This window comes from Aythya ferina, assembly GCF_964211825.1.
Source record: "Aythya ferina genome assembly, chromosome: 1".
Lineage (NCBI taxonomy): Eukaryota > Metazoa > Chordata > Aves > Anseriformes > Anatidae > Aythya > Aythya ferina.
In genome coordinates this window covers 15,119,909-15,136,662 of record NC_140296.1, presented here as the reverse complement: position 1 = coordinate 15,136,662, position 16,754 = coordinate 15,119,909, and the positions used below count along the sequence as shown (strand labels likewise).

At 40.3% G+C, this 16,754-nt stretch overlaps 1 protein-coding gene across 1 annotated transcript in view; it reads left to right on the top strand.

Moving 5' to 3' along the window:
* The window catches only part of LOC311429856 (uncharacterized protein), a 49,315-nt gene that overhangs the window by 2,355 nt on the left and 30,206 nt on the right, over positions 1 to 16,754 (top strand). The window contains exons 5-10 of the mRNA XM_084506098.1: positions 591 to 752; positions 1,395 to 1,512; positions 2,055 to 2,188; positions 2,571 to 2,730; positions 3,500 to 3,603; positions 4,256 to 4,351. Coding sequence (XP_084362224.1) covers positions 591 to 752; positions 1,395 to 1,512; positions 2,055 to 2,188; positions 2,571 to 2,730; positions 3,500 to 3,603; positions 4,256 to 4,351 — 774 coding nt within the window. The remainder of the gene's footprint in view (positions 1 to 590; positions 753 to 1,394; positions 1,513 to 2,054; positions 2,189 to 2,570; positions 2,731 to 3,499; positions 3,604 to 4,255; positions 4,352 to 16,754) is intronic.

Here is a 16,754-nt window from a genome sequence, read left to right as displayed (position 1 = left end):
TTCACTGTGCTCAAAGGCAGCTAGTTGGAAATGACCTTACTAAAACTTACAGCATATACTTCTCTCAGCTGCAAGTCACCTACATACAATTTGAAAAATCTTCATCTTACCTATTCAGGAGAGAGTTTTAATAGAACATGTTTGTTTGTTTTTTTGTTTTCCCAAAGTGTTATGTCACCTTTCTGGCATCAAAACTAATTAATGCAGTACCAAAACCAACACACACTCTCCACTGGAGGTGAATTCCCAACAAAAGTTTTATTGATTTTAGTGGGACTAAGACTTCACTGTAGATCGTTCCAGTGTTGCTAAGAAATTTCAAGGAACCTAAAGCTGCCTACAGAACACCATTGTCAAATAAGATTTAGCTTGAAGAACAGCTATGAGATAATCAACTGATTGAGCCCTTATAAAAACAAAACTTTTAGTCACTGGAGAAAGACAATCAATTATACATCACTGATCCATTTCTCCAATTATCTCCTTCATTATCTCACATGTTAAATGCACAGTGTTAATGTTAATTGAATAGTTAAGTCCACTTTGTTTATCCAGGGTTATAAATTTACTTTCATTGTGGTTTGTTATAGGGTATAACCTGTTTCTTGTTGCTGCCCATGAATTTGGTCATTCACTGGGACTCGAACACTCCAGAGACCCTGGAGCTCTGATGTTTCCAATTTACACATATACTGGAAAAACTGGTTTTGTGCTTCCTGATGATGATGTGCAAGGGATCCAAGAGCTCTATGGTAAGTCTGTACAATATATATATTTCTGGTGTCATTATAACCTGTTACAGATGCACTGCACTGTTTCTAAAGAGCTGCAGATGTTCACAAGCAACAGTCATGACTGATTAAGCCCTAAGCACTGAATTCTTGGCAACCAATCTTTAGGCACAGAATTCTTTAGGAGCAGAAGATGCTCAGATTTAATAGTTCAGAAGAAAAAGAAATAACACTGAAATAACTTTGCAGTGGACTGCTGCTAGCTCTTTCATATGGTGAGGGGCTCGTAGATTATTTTGACCTTTTTACCTCATAAGAGAAAGTGAAACGAGGAGAAGTAGAAGGGAGAAACAAATATTGATTTTTCAGTGTTCCATCATGGAAAGAATAAAACTTTTAGGTGACCTTCAAAACTTAGGATAAAGAAAGAAGCAAGTCAATTTAATATCTTTGAAGCACTGCTGAACTACAAAGTCCATTAACATATTTGGCTAAAGGAGAGAAGGATAAAACTGTTTTCCCCAATATAAATGAAACCATTTATAAAGCCCATTATGCTTTTATTCATCACAATTTTGGGGAACTTTTCCATGTCCTATTTAGTATTATAATCCAGGAAAAGGGAAAGAAATTTTTTAAACCTATCATACTGCATGGTTCCAGGTGCTGGAGACAGAGATCCAAACCCAAAACATCCTAAAACACCAGAGAAATGTGATCCAGAATTATCACTTGATGCAATAACAGAACTTCGTGGAGAAATGCTGGTCTTCAAGGACAGGTAACAAGATTGCTATATGACGGATAGTTAGTACTCGATAAAATTTGAGCAAGAGAAAGAGCTGTTTCAGTTTTTCACTAGATTTGAATAAACAAAAATTAAAAAAAAAAAATCCCATATCTACACAGATGCCTATAAGAAGTTACATCATATCTTTTTATGCAGGATTTATAATGCAGTTACAGATTTGCCTGTCCAATGATGTGAAGTGAAGCTGATGCAGCTAAAGGCTGACCCCATTTTTACAGATTTTTCATTTCACAGGGATATGTAAATATGTAAAAATTTACTAACATTTATTTGAATGAAGTTTTACTTTGAAGATTCACCTTTGCCTTTCAAAGTGATAACAGTACGTGAATGACAGAATTGGTCTGCAGTTTGATGACTGAGGAAAGTCTTACCAGGACCTCTATGTATTGAAAATTGTATGTTGTGAAAAATTTCATTCTCCATTAATTCATTTTTAGTATAGAACATCAAGGATACTGCTATTTTGTAGTTTGACACTAAAAGTGCAATATTTTCTTTTTCTGAGCTAGGTTTTTCTGGCGACTGCACCCTCAGATGGTTGATGCAGAGCTGGTTTTAATTAAATCATTTTGGCCAGAGCTTCCAAACAAAATAGATGCAGCTTATGAAAACCCCATCAAAGATCTTGTCTTCATGTTTAAAGGTGAGGTTTTTTTATTTTACTGTATGTAGAAAAAAAAAAAATATATATATATATATATAAATATATCTAGTCAAATTCAGTAAGTGATAAAGAAGTAATAGATGGAAAAACATAACATTCTGCCTTTCTTGTTTAAAAGACCACCTGTGAATGCTGGCTTCACCCTATACAAGCTTACACAACTTTCAGTAAATTAACACATGTATGCAAGATCAGATGCCTAGGATTAAGTTTAGCATAAATAGTTTAATACACTCAGAGTACATGGCCTAAGAATCTGTTAGTTTTATGAAAATAAGGACCCTGTCATCCTCATTTTATCCTTCTCTCAAAGCTGAGCTTTTTTATGAAAGACTAATACATACTTTGTTCTTATTTTCAGGAAAGAAAGTCTGGGCTATGAATGGCTATGACATAGTCGAAGGCTTTCCTAAAAAGATATATGAAATGGGATTCCCAAAAGAAATGAAAAGAATAGATGCAGTTGTCCATATTAAAGACACTGGCAAGACTCTCTTTTTTACTGGAAATAAGTACTGGAGGTAAGCTGCAGACAGAGTGGTGCTTCTTTTCAGCATCCTTAGTCATAACTGTCCAGAAGACTCAAAAGATTAGCAGGGGGTTTCAAATCAAGCACTTCACTGTGGCTCAGATGTTGCCAGTCTATGGTTTCTGCAGGTGCAACAGCTGTGTAGAATAGAAGTCTTGCATGCACATTCATGATATAAATATGCAGTCAGAGCCTGTACAAGCTAAAAGAGTGAAAGAAAGGAGAGAAGAACAAATTGCCCTGATGCAGGAGAGTATGTATGTCTCCTAGATAAAATTCCTATCTTGCTCCCAAGAGTCACTTGTGTGGCACAAGCTGGATATTAGTGCTGGTTTGTGAGAGCAAGAAGTCTATCTCCCCATAGGATGCCCATTTTTTCCTGGCCAGAAATGGGGTTGACAGCCAGGTCATTTGTATAATCAAGAAAGATGTCACCATCCCTTCCCAGAACCTGTGTGTCAAGCAGCCTTAGGGTAGGCTTGCAGTGCTGATATGTCCAAGTACAATCACCTCCCTATCGTATGTAGCTTATATACTTCTGAAAATGTAACTTTACTGGTTTTGTGATTATTGGGATTGTACTTCTGGTGTAAGGGTGCCCTGGTTATTACACGGAGTTTCATTAGTGAACTAGACATAAGGTACCCAATGGCTGCTGGCTACTCTTGATGTAGATAACTTCAAAGCATACAAAGGGCACACACCAAATCCAAGGCTGTCTAAAACCTCTGAATTTTTATTTTCTTTTATGTTTAATGTAGTTATGATGAAGAGACAGAGCTGATGGAAGCAGGCTACCCCAGGCTGATAGAGGAAGAATTTGCAGGAATTGGTGATCGAGTGGATGCAGTCTATTACAGAAATGGTATATAGCCTGATTAACAAGGCTTTATTACAATTAGTTGTGTCTGAAACTTGAGATTAACAACCTGTGGGAAGTTCTGTCATTTGTAATTTGAACTTATTTATTTATTTATTTATTTATTTTGACATCAGCACTTCTGTTCTTGCCTGAATCTGTCTTCTGATCTCAATTGCCTTCTGGCAAAGATGCTTTTATAAACTGTGGAGATATGTATTTGAGAATCCAAAGGAGACCTTGATGAGGGAACCTAAAGTGATATGCATAATACAGATGCATCATAATTAGTCTATTTCTTCAAATCCAGATCATTCAGAGCCAATTTTTCCAGGAGTGTTTCCAAGTCAGAGACTTAAAACCATGGTTTTCCTGTTAATGTTTTCCTACGAAAATGTTGTATAACAATAAAATGCAGAGCTTGACACTATTATTTATTTTAAAATTATTTATTTTAAAAACTGATCCAGATCATACAAATGGAATGAAGACTCTCAAAAAATTACCTCAACATTTTAATTACTAAAATATTGCATTTTTACAAAAATATTGCAAGAGTTATTAAACATTAAGACAAAACAGGTAATTTTATTTTGAAGGAAAAATTTAATATAACAGCTTTTTCAGGGTTAATAATTTTGATTTTCTTTTTCCTTAGGTTACCTCTACCTCTTCAATGGATCTTTGCAGTTTGAATACAGCATCTGGAGCAAAAGAATTGTCCGTGTCCTGCACACTAACTCCATATTTTGGTGCTGATTACAGTTGAATGACATGTTGCAGGCTGCAGAGCAGTTTGTAGTACATAGAAGTAATAATATGGGCATATAGGTTTATTAAAGGAAAGCAAGGTTCTGTGAACATGCACTGGATACCTACAAACAAATGTGTACTGTATATATGGGAATTCTATAGCTGTATGTCAGTCTGGAACTGAATTAACTTAATAGGAAAGAAGGAGAAATTATAAGCATTTCAAGGGGCATTACACCATTTAAAGTTTGTCTCTCATTAAAGTGAGATGCTGGATACATCCTTCATGATCATAAGCACTACTAATTTCCAGTAATCTATGCATGTCTAGCATCTTCTCAGAATCTTCTAGCATTTCTAAAGACATCGAGTTGATAATCCCTGGAGTGTTTCTTTTTAAAACTAACCCTCCAGCTCTTTGTAAAATTATTTTTAAAGTACTGGGGATTCAGACACATAATGAGTGAGTCAGGACTACATGGTGATGCCCTGAGCAGCATAACACTAGATTGCAACACTAAAGTTAGAAAATACAAAGGTATTTGAATGATTCATGATTTGAATGGGAACATCCCCCTGGAAATAGATGCCCATATGGTATTTGGAAGAAGCTGCAGATATAGAAACATTGAGGTGTCATCTCAAAGCAGACCAAAGAGCAGGAAAAGGGAACAGTATTCCCTACAGAAATCACCAGTTAGTATGGCACTGGGGAAAATAGAAAGTAGTGATACCAAGAGAATCACACAGGTTGAAACCTTTCATGAATCTACACCTGGAAAGAAAGCCCATGTTTTCAGCTGGTGTAAACTGAAGTAGTTCAAGTGATAATTATAGAAGTTATGCCTATCTGTGCCAGCAGAGAACCTGAAGATTCAAGTTATAATATTCAAAATAATACTGAAAGGGTGTCAAACATTAAAAATGTTTATAATGTTAAAAATGAATATATCAGTTGTTTCAGTACCATGTAAGGTTTAGGGGGGGGGAGGGTGTTTTGTTTTGTTTAGTTTTTCAATGCAAATGATGTGGGACTGTTGTTATTTCTCAGTTTAAAAAGTAGTGTTAAAGAAACTGGAGGAACAGAATGCAATTGTGAAAGGATTTCAGTTAAGAGATCCTACACTGTATGTTATATAACAAGACAGAGTTATTGGATAAAAGAAATCAGGAAGCTTAACCTGTGCATTTTATTCATTAAAATTTTTGCTTCTACTTAAAACTCTGTTGTTTTTCATTTGTGATTTTTTTTTTTAAAAAAGGAAAACTAATTTTATAGAAAAGAGGAGCAGAGAAAAAGTCATAAAAATGGAAAATACAAAAGAACCACTGAATTCACAGAATAAGAGCTAAATTGAAATTAGTCCTTATTGATAGAGAAAGTAGCACAAATGATAACAAAATACTATGAAAATCAGTTCCACACTAGCTTGAAGTCTAAACTTTAATAACTAATGTAATCTGATTACCTTGTCCTCTTCTTCCTCCTTAAAACCAACCCCCAAATCAGTCAGTCAGCCAGCCCACCAAGCAAAGCCCATTAATACTGAATGTTTTTAAATAGACATAACTTGCCAGGTTTACCAATCAACAGGCTAGGTGAGTTTAATTTTGTAATTTATGCCACATAAATCATAGAATCAAAGAATGGCTTGGGTCAGAAGGAGCTTTAAAGATCATCTCATTCCAACACCCCTGCCATGGGCAGGGACACCTCCCACCAGACCAGGTTGCCCAAAACAGGTTGTCTTGAACACCTCCAGGAATGGGGCATCCACAACTTCTCTGGGCAACCTGTGCCAGGGCCTCACCACCCTCACAGTATAGAAGTTCTTCCTAACCTCTAACCTAAATCTCCCTTCTTTTAGTTTAAAACCATCCCCTCTTGCCCTAACAGCATCTGCCTGAGCAAAAGGTTGCTCACCATCTATTTCATAAGCCCCCTTTAAGTATTGAAAAGATGCAATGAGGCCACCCTGGAGCCTTCTCTTCTTCAAGCTGAACATGCCCTGCTATTTCAGTCTTTCTTCATAGGAGAGGTTCTCCATGGTCAGATGAGGGAGGTTAACAGATTTAGTGGTCTATTCTGACTGTAAAACTATGAATTAATCAACGTCAGACCTTAAAATATTTAAAGGAAATGTAAGCAAATAGAGATGAAGAAAAAAATTTACAAATGGAAAAACTTAAACTAAAATCTAAGTCCTGTTATTTGACATAACATTGATAAAGCTGCTAGAAAAAAAAAAATCTCTGCATAATAAACAGAAAATTATTCATTTATATATCAAAAACATTTTTGATAGACATCAGATAGATGTCATTTGACTGAATGATGTTTGACGTTGGATTGCAGTTTAGTTTGCAGTTTCATTGCAGTCTGCAGTGAAATAAGGGTCTGGAGGTGTAACCTTATTCCTCATTGTTTTTGTTATTAAGACTTGGTGTAAAATTGTGTCAAAATAGTAAAGAGAGACCAGTTGATTCTGACTGCTCTGAGCTTCAGAGGTCTGACCTGAGCCTCACTTGAGCAAGGAATGCAAAATGCACAGGGAAGCAAGGAGACATTGATTACTATCAATCATATCTATGTAAATTTCTGAACATTTGGCAGCAGTAAAAGGTACTACTTAGGAAGCTGAACCTTCTAGAGACTTCAGCATGATCATATCCAGCTGCTCCCCAGCCCAAATAGTTAGATTCCTGTTTGCTGCTTGGCTGACTGGAAGCAGTCTTCGGCACCAGTCCAAATACAGCTCCAGCTCATGCAACTACATCCCCAGTGAGAGACACACAGCCCTGTGGTTAGCTCTACCTCAGATGAAAAAAATACCAGCCTGTCAGTTCCTGGCATTTTGTTAAGAAAAAAAAAAAAAAAAAAAAAAAAAAGGAAAACAACAAAAATGCTTGTGCTGTGGAAGTGGAAGGCTGAGGACAGAGCCAGATGGGCCCTGACACTTCACAGTCAGCCAGAAAGGAAAACTCTTCATGGGACTTGGTGCCCTTGGACCTGCTGCTATCTCATGAGAAAAACATTACACAAGTCCATGGTGAGAGCACTGAATACACACTGATGAGATGTCATGGTCTTTAGGGGGTATTGACCAAGACCATCAGGTATTGAAAAGAATTGAGTCCCTTGAGAACTTGACTGAACTCTCTGCCTTCCCTCAGCTGTCATGAGTAAGGAAAGGACCACAAGAGGCTGAGACAACTGTGTCCCAGGCTGTAATACAAGCAGAATTAATGGCTTCCTTACAGATCACCAGTTTTATGTGGAACTACACAAACCACCTAACAACACAATGTTAATTAATATACCTTTTATATTGGTCCCATTTCTGCTAAGAATGATCAGTTGGAGGGGAAGAAAGGGTAACGAAGAGAATGAAATCTGCCAGGACCAGCAGAATGAAATCTGCTCCTCAGGACCAGTTTCTGTGCTGGTTAAGTGATCCAGAAGAAGTAGGATGGAGAGGATGTCACTCAGAAGAGAGACAAAAGTGAGCAAATGTCACTTAAACTTTTCAAAGTGAGAAACTAGGCATCTGTCCACTAAGTTAAATAGTACATTGTAAAGGCAACAAATACTGTAAGAGCTACTAGCTAAGTGACTGGAGAAGAAATTCAATTTTAGTGTGAAAATGTTTTCTTTTCATATAATCTCCAGAAACCTGTTTCAAGGACACTAGGTGGCAGTGATAACTTTGCTCTCTAGAGGACTAGCACAGAAACCCGCAGCCACAGGGGGTGAGACCAAAAATAATACTGTGGGTGAGGAAGCTGAAGCCAATTATGGCAAATTCTTAGAGTAAATGAAGATATCAAACAAACAACACCAAAAAGTAGAATTAAATGCTTATTTTGTGTTGAAATGTGAGTCTCAGAGGAATAAGTTAGGACACTAAAATGTTTAGGAAACTCCTATATATATATACACTGTAAAGACCACTAATTTTTCAATCTATTGAAAGTTCTCTTTCAATGTCAATGCAATACACTTAAAATAGTGTATTCCATGGATAGTCCTTGGAATAATACAATTCCTTAATTTAACTTCATTAGTTGGAAAAAAAAACAAACACACATGGACACAGATTTGTAATCCAACTCCTTGGGAACATGAGAACCTCTCAGCAATTTGGTTTCTGAAAAAAAAATGGCACTGCTGAATATGGAAGCAAAGCAAAAGCAGAGGAAAATATCAGTTGCAAAGAACCCATGTAAAACTGTAAAAATATTTTAAAAGTGTCTGTTATATCAAGTATGTGACCACATCTGCTTGAAAGAACTAAGGACAATTGGTAGAGAGCTTTTCTCAGTCATTCTGAACTAGTATTTCCAGGCTTATGATTATTTGACAGAATATGATCAAGATCTTTGAATCCCTAATACTGCCAAGATCATTAAGAGTACTGAGCATTTAAAACTAGGCAGAAATTGATTTTAGTATCCTTAAAATATTTTTGAGACTTTCAGTCATCTTACTGCTTGCACTGGAAAGAAAAACAAGAAGTTTTGAAACTTTTAATCAAAAACAAAATTAAACTAAACATAAAGAGATTCCAATGTTTATCCTTTGGAATAATCTGCAGCCATATCATCAGTTAGAATACTTATGGGGTTTGGAGGGAACAATGTACTGTTTCATTTTTTTGCTCAGCCTGATTTATAAGAAGGTCTGGACCTCAATCTTCAATTTTCTAAATGAAAAGAACTACACATTCACTTATTTGTGGTTTCTTTCCGTCTGTCCTGATGGAGATGTTTCCTCTTCAGACAAATACTGTTAAACAACACTCTGGAAAGACTGAGTGCCCACTGATTAGAAAGTTCAAGGATCAAGCTCTCATCATTCTTGGTTTTGTACAAAGTAGTACACCTATATGAACTGTGGGTCCACACCAATTTAGAGGTTTGATGATTCTGCTGTTTCTGGTGGAAAACAGCATTTCCAGATAAAACCTCACCAGTTCTCTCTAACATAGTGTAGGGTGTTCAAAGCTCACAGAGACTGCATTCTAGACTGGGATCTTCCCCATTCCCACCCAACACAGTTGTTCTGTGGTTGGCACATCCTTTTTACTCATAGACTTTCAATTACGTACTACGGTATGAATTTCCAGCCAATGCTGTTTCAGGAGTATCTCTCGCACTGGCTGTGGTTGCCTCTACAACATCCTACACTATTGTCTCCTACGTATTGTGCTACAGAGTGTGCTGTCTGCCCCTCTCTGTCTTCCTCACAATAAAAGGATGAGGGAGAATTTTCCTCTAAGAAATATCTTTTCAGGCAGCAGAGAACCAGGTACTGCTTTCTTATTTACGTGTTACATAATAAATATCCTGCTGGCATAGTAACAAAGTGTGATGCAGTTCTGTGTGTATCTGAGCGAACCACTTGAGTTATATCTTTACTTTTTGCATGGACTACACCAGGGTCCTACTGTGGAGTGATAGGATTGGCTTATGGAATAGTGTCCTCAGAATGGCCATTTCCATACTGTGTAGTCTCTGCTGGATCTCACATAGTCCTGTTCTGCTCTTAAAAGAAGATGTCCTTTTTATATCTGCATGAGTTATGTCATCTGATATATTCTAGACGACTATATGTCTTCACAGGAAATAAAATGAGCTTAGGAGTCTGCATTGCTCAGAGGAACTTGGGGTAGTTTGTCAGGAACTGGATGGGTCAGAAGTGTCTGGAGTTCACAGTGTCCTTCCTACATATCTACCTATTAAGTGTACTTTTCAGACTTGGTTTAGGTTGCCCACAAAGTTATGTCCCCCACTATGCCCCATTCTGAGACGGTAAATAGTTTGGGAACTATAAATGTCTGCTACACAAGAACAGCACAAACCTAGCAAGTACCAGGGACAGCAAGTGTAGTCAGAAGGAGGGCTTTATTTTTTGGGATGCTTTTACATGTGCTGTTCATTGTTGTCCTCTGAGTGGCTCGTGTTGACATTCCACAGTCTCAGGCAGGAAGGACAAAGTTCACTAGTTTTGGCCAGTGGATTCGATTGAGTTGGTAGAGGAATCAAGATAATTTAGACAGGCCCCAGCAGTAAAGGCATACCACTCATATACATTAAATGCACATTTCCAGGGTGTTTCCAGGCAGATCAGGATATAAAGTTCTTCTTGACCATGATCCTGGCTGCTGGCAAGGATGTGGAGGTGCAGGAAGAGCAATTCCTTAGGAGGCCAACTGAGGATTACTCATTACTCACACAAAGAGCAGTAGTATTTTAACGTTATTGGTACAGTTTAGTTATTGTCAGGGATGATATGAATATCATTTGATGCATGTTCTTGCATTATGGCTACTGTTTCAGGAAAGGACTTAGCTCCAAAACTTTTTTTTCCTCCTTCTACACCAGCCAGAGAATTGTCTTTTCATAAACATTCACCACTGGCTGTGACTCTGGGTGTTCTTGAGCCCAGCTGATTCTGTCCTGGACCTGCAGAGTACCTCAAATACAAGAAGGTACACAGGCTTCTGAGCAGGTATCACAGAAATACTGCAGAAGTCTTCAGACATGCTGTGAAGCCTTGGTCACACAGTACTGAGGAGGAGACATTGCCACTCACAAAGGCCAAGCCTGAGAAATTTGAAACCTGATATCTATATTAGACCTGTTGCTAGAAAACAGAGAGGGTCTGGTGGGAGATGTGGTGATTGGTGGCCGCCTCGGTCATAGCGACCATGAAGTGGTTGAGTTCAAAATTTATGGTGACAGAAGGAAAAGTGCCACCAAAACCTCATCCCTAGATATGGGGAAAGCGGACTTCAGGCTGCTCAGGGAACTAGTCAGCAAGGTCCCCTGGGAAACTGCTCTTGAAGGCCTCGATGTCCACCAGTGCTGGTCACTCTTTAAGAGATACCTCCTAGAAGCACAAGATCAGGCAATTCCAAAATATCGCAAGTCAGGCAGGCGGGGCAGGAGGCCGGCGTGGCTGACCAGGAACATTCTAATGGAGATTAGGCGGAAACAGAGAGTGTTTTGCTACTGGAAGGAGGGCCAGGTGTCATGGAAAGAATACAGGGATGCTGTTCGTGTTTGTAGGGAGAAAGTTCGAGTGGCCAAAGCACAGCTAGAGTTGAAGCTGGCTGTGTCTGTGAGAGAAAATAAAAAGGGTTTTTTTAGATATGTAAATGGAAAAAGGAGAACTAAAGAATACATAGGGCCGCTCCTTGATAGGGAAGGTCTCCTCACAGACGATGACGTAGGCAAAGCAGAGATGCTTAATGCCTTCTTTGCCTCTGTCTTCAATGCCGATGATGGGCTTCGGGACCCAGGGTGCCCTGAGCTGGAGGGCCGGGACGGTGGGGATGACAAACTCCCAACTGACCCTGAACGTGTGCGGGATTTGCTACTCCACCTGGATCCCTACAAGTCCATGGGTCCGGATGGGATTCATCCCCGGGTGCTGAAAGAGCTGGCGGATGTCATCGCGGAACCTCTTTCAATTATTTTTCAACGATCCTGGGAATTTGGAGAGGTCCCGGTAGACTGGAAGCTGGCAAATGTTGTGCCAATTTTCAAGAAGGGTCAGAAAGAAGACCCTAGCAATTACAGGCCTGTCAGTCTCACGTCAGTGCCTGGTAAAATCATGGAGAAGTTGGTTCTCGGACTTATTGAGGCGCACCTGGGGGACAAAGCAGTCATTGGTCCCAGCCAGCATGGGTTTGTGAAGGGTAGGTCCTGCCTAACTAACCTGATTTCCTTTTATGATAAGATCACCCGTATGGTGGACCAAGGGAAACCAGCTGATGTGATTTTTTTGGACTTCAGCAAGGCTTTTGACACGGTTTCCCATAGGATCCTACTGGACAAAATGTCCACCATACAGCTAAATAAAAACATCATACGATGGGTGAGCAATTGGCTAACGGGCAGGGCCCAAAGGGTTATGGTAAATGGGGCTGCGTCAGGCTGGTGGGCGGTCACCAGTGGGGTCCCTCAAGGCTCCATTTTAGGGCCGGTACTTTTCAATATTTTTATAAACGATCTGGATGTAGGAATAGAGGGTATTTTGAGCAAGTTTGCTGGTGACACCAAACTTGGAGGAGTTGTGGACTCAAATGAGGGCGTAAAGGCCTTGCAGAGGGATCTGGACAGGTTGGAGAGCTGGGCGATCACCAACCGCATGAAGTTCAATAAGAGCAAGTGCCGGGTCCTGCACCTGGGACGGGGAAACCCTGGCTGCATGTACAGACTGGGCGATGAGACGCTGGAGAGCAGCCTAGAAGAGAGGGATCTGGGGGTCGTGGTAGACAGCAAGTTGAATATGAGCCAGCAATGTGCCCTGGCAGCCAGGAGGGCCAATCGTGTCCTGGGGTGCATCAAGCACGGCATCGCTAGTAGGTCAAGGGAGGTGATTGTCCCGCTCTACTCTGCGCTGGTGTGGCCTCACCTCGAGTACTGTGTGCAGTTCTGGGCACCACAGTATAAAAAGGACATGAAACTGTTGGAAAGTGTCCAGAGGAGGGCTACGAAGATGGTGAAAGGCCTTGAGGGGAAGACGTACGAGGAACGGCTGAGGTCACTGGGCCTGTTCAGCCTGGAGAAGAGGAGGCTGAGGGGAGACCTCATCACAGTCTACAACTTCCTCGTAAGGGGGTGTCAAGAGGCAGGAGACCTTTTCTCCATTAACACTAGTGACAGAACCCGCGGGAACGGGGTTAAGCTGAGGCAGGGGAAATTTAGGCTGGACGTCAGGAGGGGGTTCTTCACAGAGAGGGTGGTTGCACACTGGAACAGGCTCCCCAGGGAATTGGTCACTGCACCAAGCCTGTCTGAATTTAAGAAGAGATTGGACTGTGAACTTAGGCACATGGTCTGAACTTTTGGGTAGACCTGTGCGGTGTCAAGAGTTGGACTTGATGATCCTTAAGGGTCCCTTCCAACTCAGGATATTCTATGATTCTATGATTCTATGATCTAACCCTATGCAGGCCTGCAGGTTCTGATACAGCAGGTCTTGGCCACAGAAAGCTGGTAATTCGTAAATATTACCTCCAGTCCAATTCACCGGTTCTTTTGCTGTAATATGAGGGTGGATGGTGGCCAATGAATCATACAGAGCCGTATGCTGGGGTCAAATACATCAGTGGCAAGGAGAAGCTGGGGTAAGAAAAATGCCAAAAAGAATTTGGTCATGGCAAGCTGAAAGGACCAATGGAATAGGATGCCATGTTTGAGGGCACCCTAAGCAGACTGCAGTACTGTTACCCCTGGACAATCAGATGATTCCTGCAGTTCAACAGGGAACTGCCCAATGAAGTGATTCACCAGGGCAGTGAGGATGTGGCCAAGCAACCAGAATAACCAAGCTGTTTCCATGGCAAAATGTATGGTCCCCTTCCAGCTGCATGCTTTCATCTAATAGTCTAATAGAAAATCTTTATTGTTGTGGTTCTGACAGAGCCTAGACATAAGGCAGTGAATTAATTTGTGCCCCAAAGTCCATTGCAGAAACTTATCTGATGGCTTGACAGGGTGCTAACACCTTTAGGCTTTAACTGGGCCACTGGGCACTTTAAGAAGCTCAGCTGGATGCTCAGTTTCAGTCCATCCATGGTGTTAGTACTGGTGGATTTAATCCACATCTCCCGGGATACCCATGACAAAGCAAGAAAATCAATGTGCATTTCTTGGCAATACGCTGGTGTCCTTTCATGGCAGTGCACTTTTCCTGCTTCACTAAAGTCAATAATTTTCAGTTTTCAAATTCCAACCATAAATGAGTCCAGATGCAGTTTCCTGGAATCCTCTGTGGAACTTTTCTCATGGAAAATTTGTGTGTCACACTAATCATTTTTGCAAAAAGTTTTATTTACATAATGATTTGGGAATATTTTTGTAATTTCAGTGTGTAAGTTCTGCTCCAAAATCATAGAATCATAGAATCATTAGGGTTGGAAAAGACCTTGAAGATCATCTGGTCCAACCATCACAATACTACCAATGGCACCCACTAAACCATGTCCCTAAACACCATCTCCAACCTTTCCTTGAACACCCCCAGGGACAAATGGAAAGCTTCAATATGATCATCAATCATAAAATTAGCTTGCTTATGAGAATAGATTTCCAAATGAGGTCCATTCCAAATTAAGAGAAACAACATTAAATGCTGTAATATGCAGCACAGAAGTGTCCTGTGTGAAGTTTTATTGGAAATCCTGGTGCAAATTCACTTCATCCATGAGGAAAAGAGGGGATCTCAGTATGTTTGGGAAATCAAATGTAACCAGCTCTATCTACAGTGACACAAAACAATGAAATGACAGGGTAATAACATAACAGGGAGAGGGGTATAACATCCAGAGGGACCTTGACAGGCTTAAGAAGTGGGCCCATGCAAACCTCAAGAAAGTTAACAAGATCAAGTACAGAGTTCTGCACCTGGGTTGGGGCAATCCTAAACATGAATACAGGCTTGGTGGGGAATGGATTGAGAGAAGCCCTAAGGAGAAGGATCTGGGTGTGCTGGTGGATAGGAAGCTCATCATGAGCAGACAAGGTGCTCTTGCAGCCCAGAAAGCAGTTGTATCCTAGGGTGTAACAAAAGCAGCACGGCCAGCAATGTGAGGGATGTGATTCTCCCCCTCTCCTCCCATGAGTACCGTGTGAGCTCTAGGGCCCCTAACATAAGAAAGACATGGACCTGTTGGAGCAAGTCTGGAGGAGGGCCACAAAGATGACCAGAAGGCAAGAACACCTCTCCTATCAAGGTAGGCTAAGAGACCCGAGGCTGTTCAGCCAGGAGAAGAGAAGGCTCCAGGGAGACCTTATAGCAGTCTTCTGGTACCTAAAGGGGGCCTAGAGGAAAGATGGAGAGGGACTCTTTACCATGAATTGTTGGTATAGGACAAAGAGTAATGTTTTTAAACTAAAAGAGGGGAGATTTAGACTAGACAAAAAGAAGAAATTCCTTACTGTGAGGATGGTGAGGCCCTGGCACAGGTTGCCCAGAGAAGCTGTGAATGCCCCATCCCTGGAGGTGTTCAAGGCCAGGCTGGATGGGGCTTTGAGCAACCTGGTCTTTTGGGAGGTGTCCCTGCCCATGGCAGGGGGGTTGGAACCAGATAGTCTTCAAGGTCCCTTCCAACCCAAACTATTCTATGATCCTATGATTTTATGATTTTATGATTCTATGATGCTATGATTCTATGATTAACAGTAGAATCACAATGTGGTGGGAAACACAAAGGAAGTGATAACACTAGTTTATGTACAATTACTTCTAAAGCTGTTATGAGCATCTAAAGTGTGAGAATGAATAAATAAAGAATTGCTAACGAGACTTGCTAGGATTTGAACCCAAATTCAATTAAGGTAACAGAAATCTTATAATTGATTTCAGTTCACTTTGGTTCAGGAAGCAATTGGTCAGAAAACAGCTGCTTTGCAAGCTCTGCTCTGGAGACTTATTTCTTCTGCACAAGCAGTTCTAAGAATAATAATTTAGATAAAATGTTAACATAAGTAAGTTTTGTTGGATGAGCACCTGGCTCTGGTGCCATTCAAATATTTCTACCAGATGAAAGCAGAAGCCCTTTGGCAGCTTTCTACTGGGTGCCAAGCAGGAAGCACACAGCTTAGGGCTTCACATTCGGGAATTTTCCCAAATTATGTTCATGGGACTTAGAGTATGAGTTACACACTATGAAACTGAGTCACTTGATGCGCAAAGTAAATATCGGATGTGGGCTTACTGCCCCTGTATGATGCTGCACAAGCGTCAACTCCAGAGGGAAAATACTTGTAGAAAGCTCAGGCTCACATACACACACACTACTGTGCATGCAGCCTTAAGTAAACACTGGAAATGTTATTTTTTATGGATCCTCTTGCTCCTTTCACAGCTCTCTGCATTGGATTTTTCATGGAACTCCAAGGAATGACTTGCATAATGTTGCTGCGTGTTTAAAGTGTGAAGTTTCTACTTGGATCTAATGATTCCAGTTGCAGAACATCAGAATTACTCAGCTGTCCAAATCAGACGCCCTTTCAGATGATCCTATTTCTCTCTGTCCTTAATGGAAGTGAGGACTAAACAAAATGCCATCATGGACTATTTTAAGAGCTGCTGCTCAGAAGAAAAATGTCTGCTCAGACATTTGCTCAGACAACATCAGCTCCTGTTTGTTGATTTTTACACTACTTTTCTTTAGTTCTGTCTTGCATAGATATAGATGTTCTTAACATCTGTATTCTCACTTGGATCTCAGATTTAAAATAATACAGTGAGCCCCAGAGTGTTTTTTTATTTTGTTTTGTTTTTGTTTGTTTGTTTGTTTTTTGTACTCTTTTTGAAAGAGTACTGCCCTATTATCTAATTTGAAACTATTGTACTACATGTATTTCACTGAACATGTAATCATTGCTAT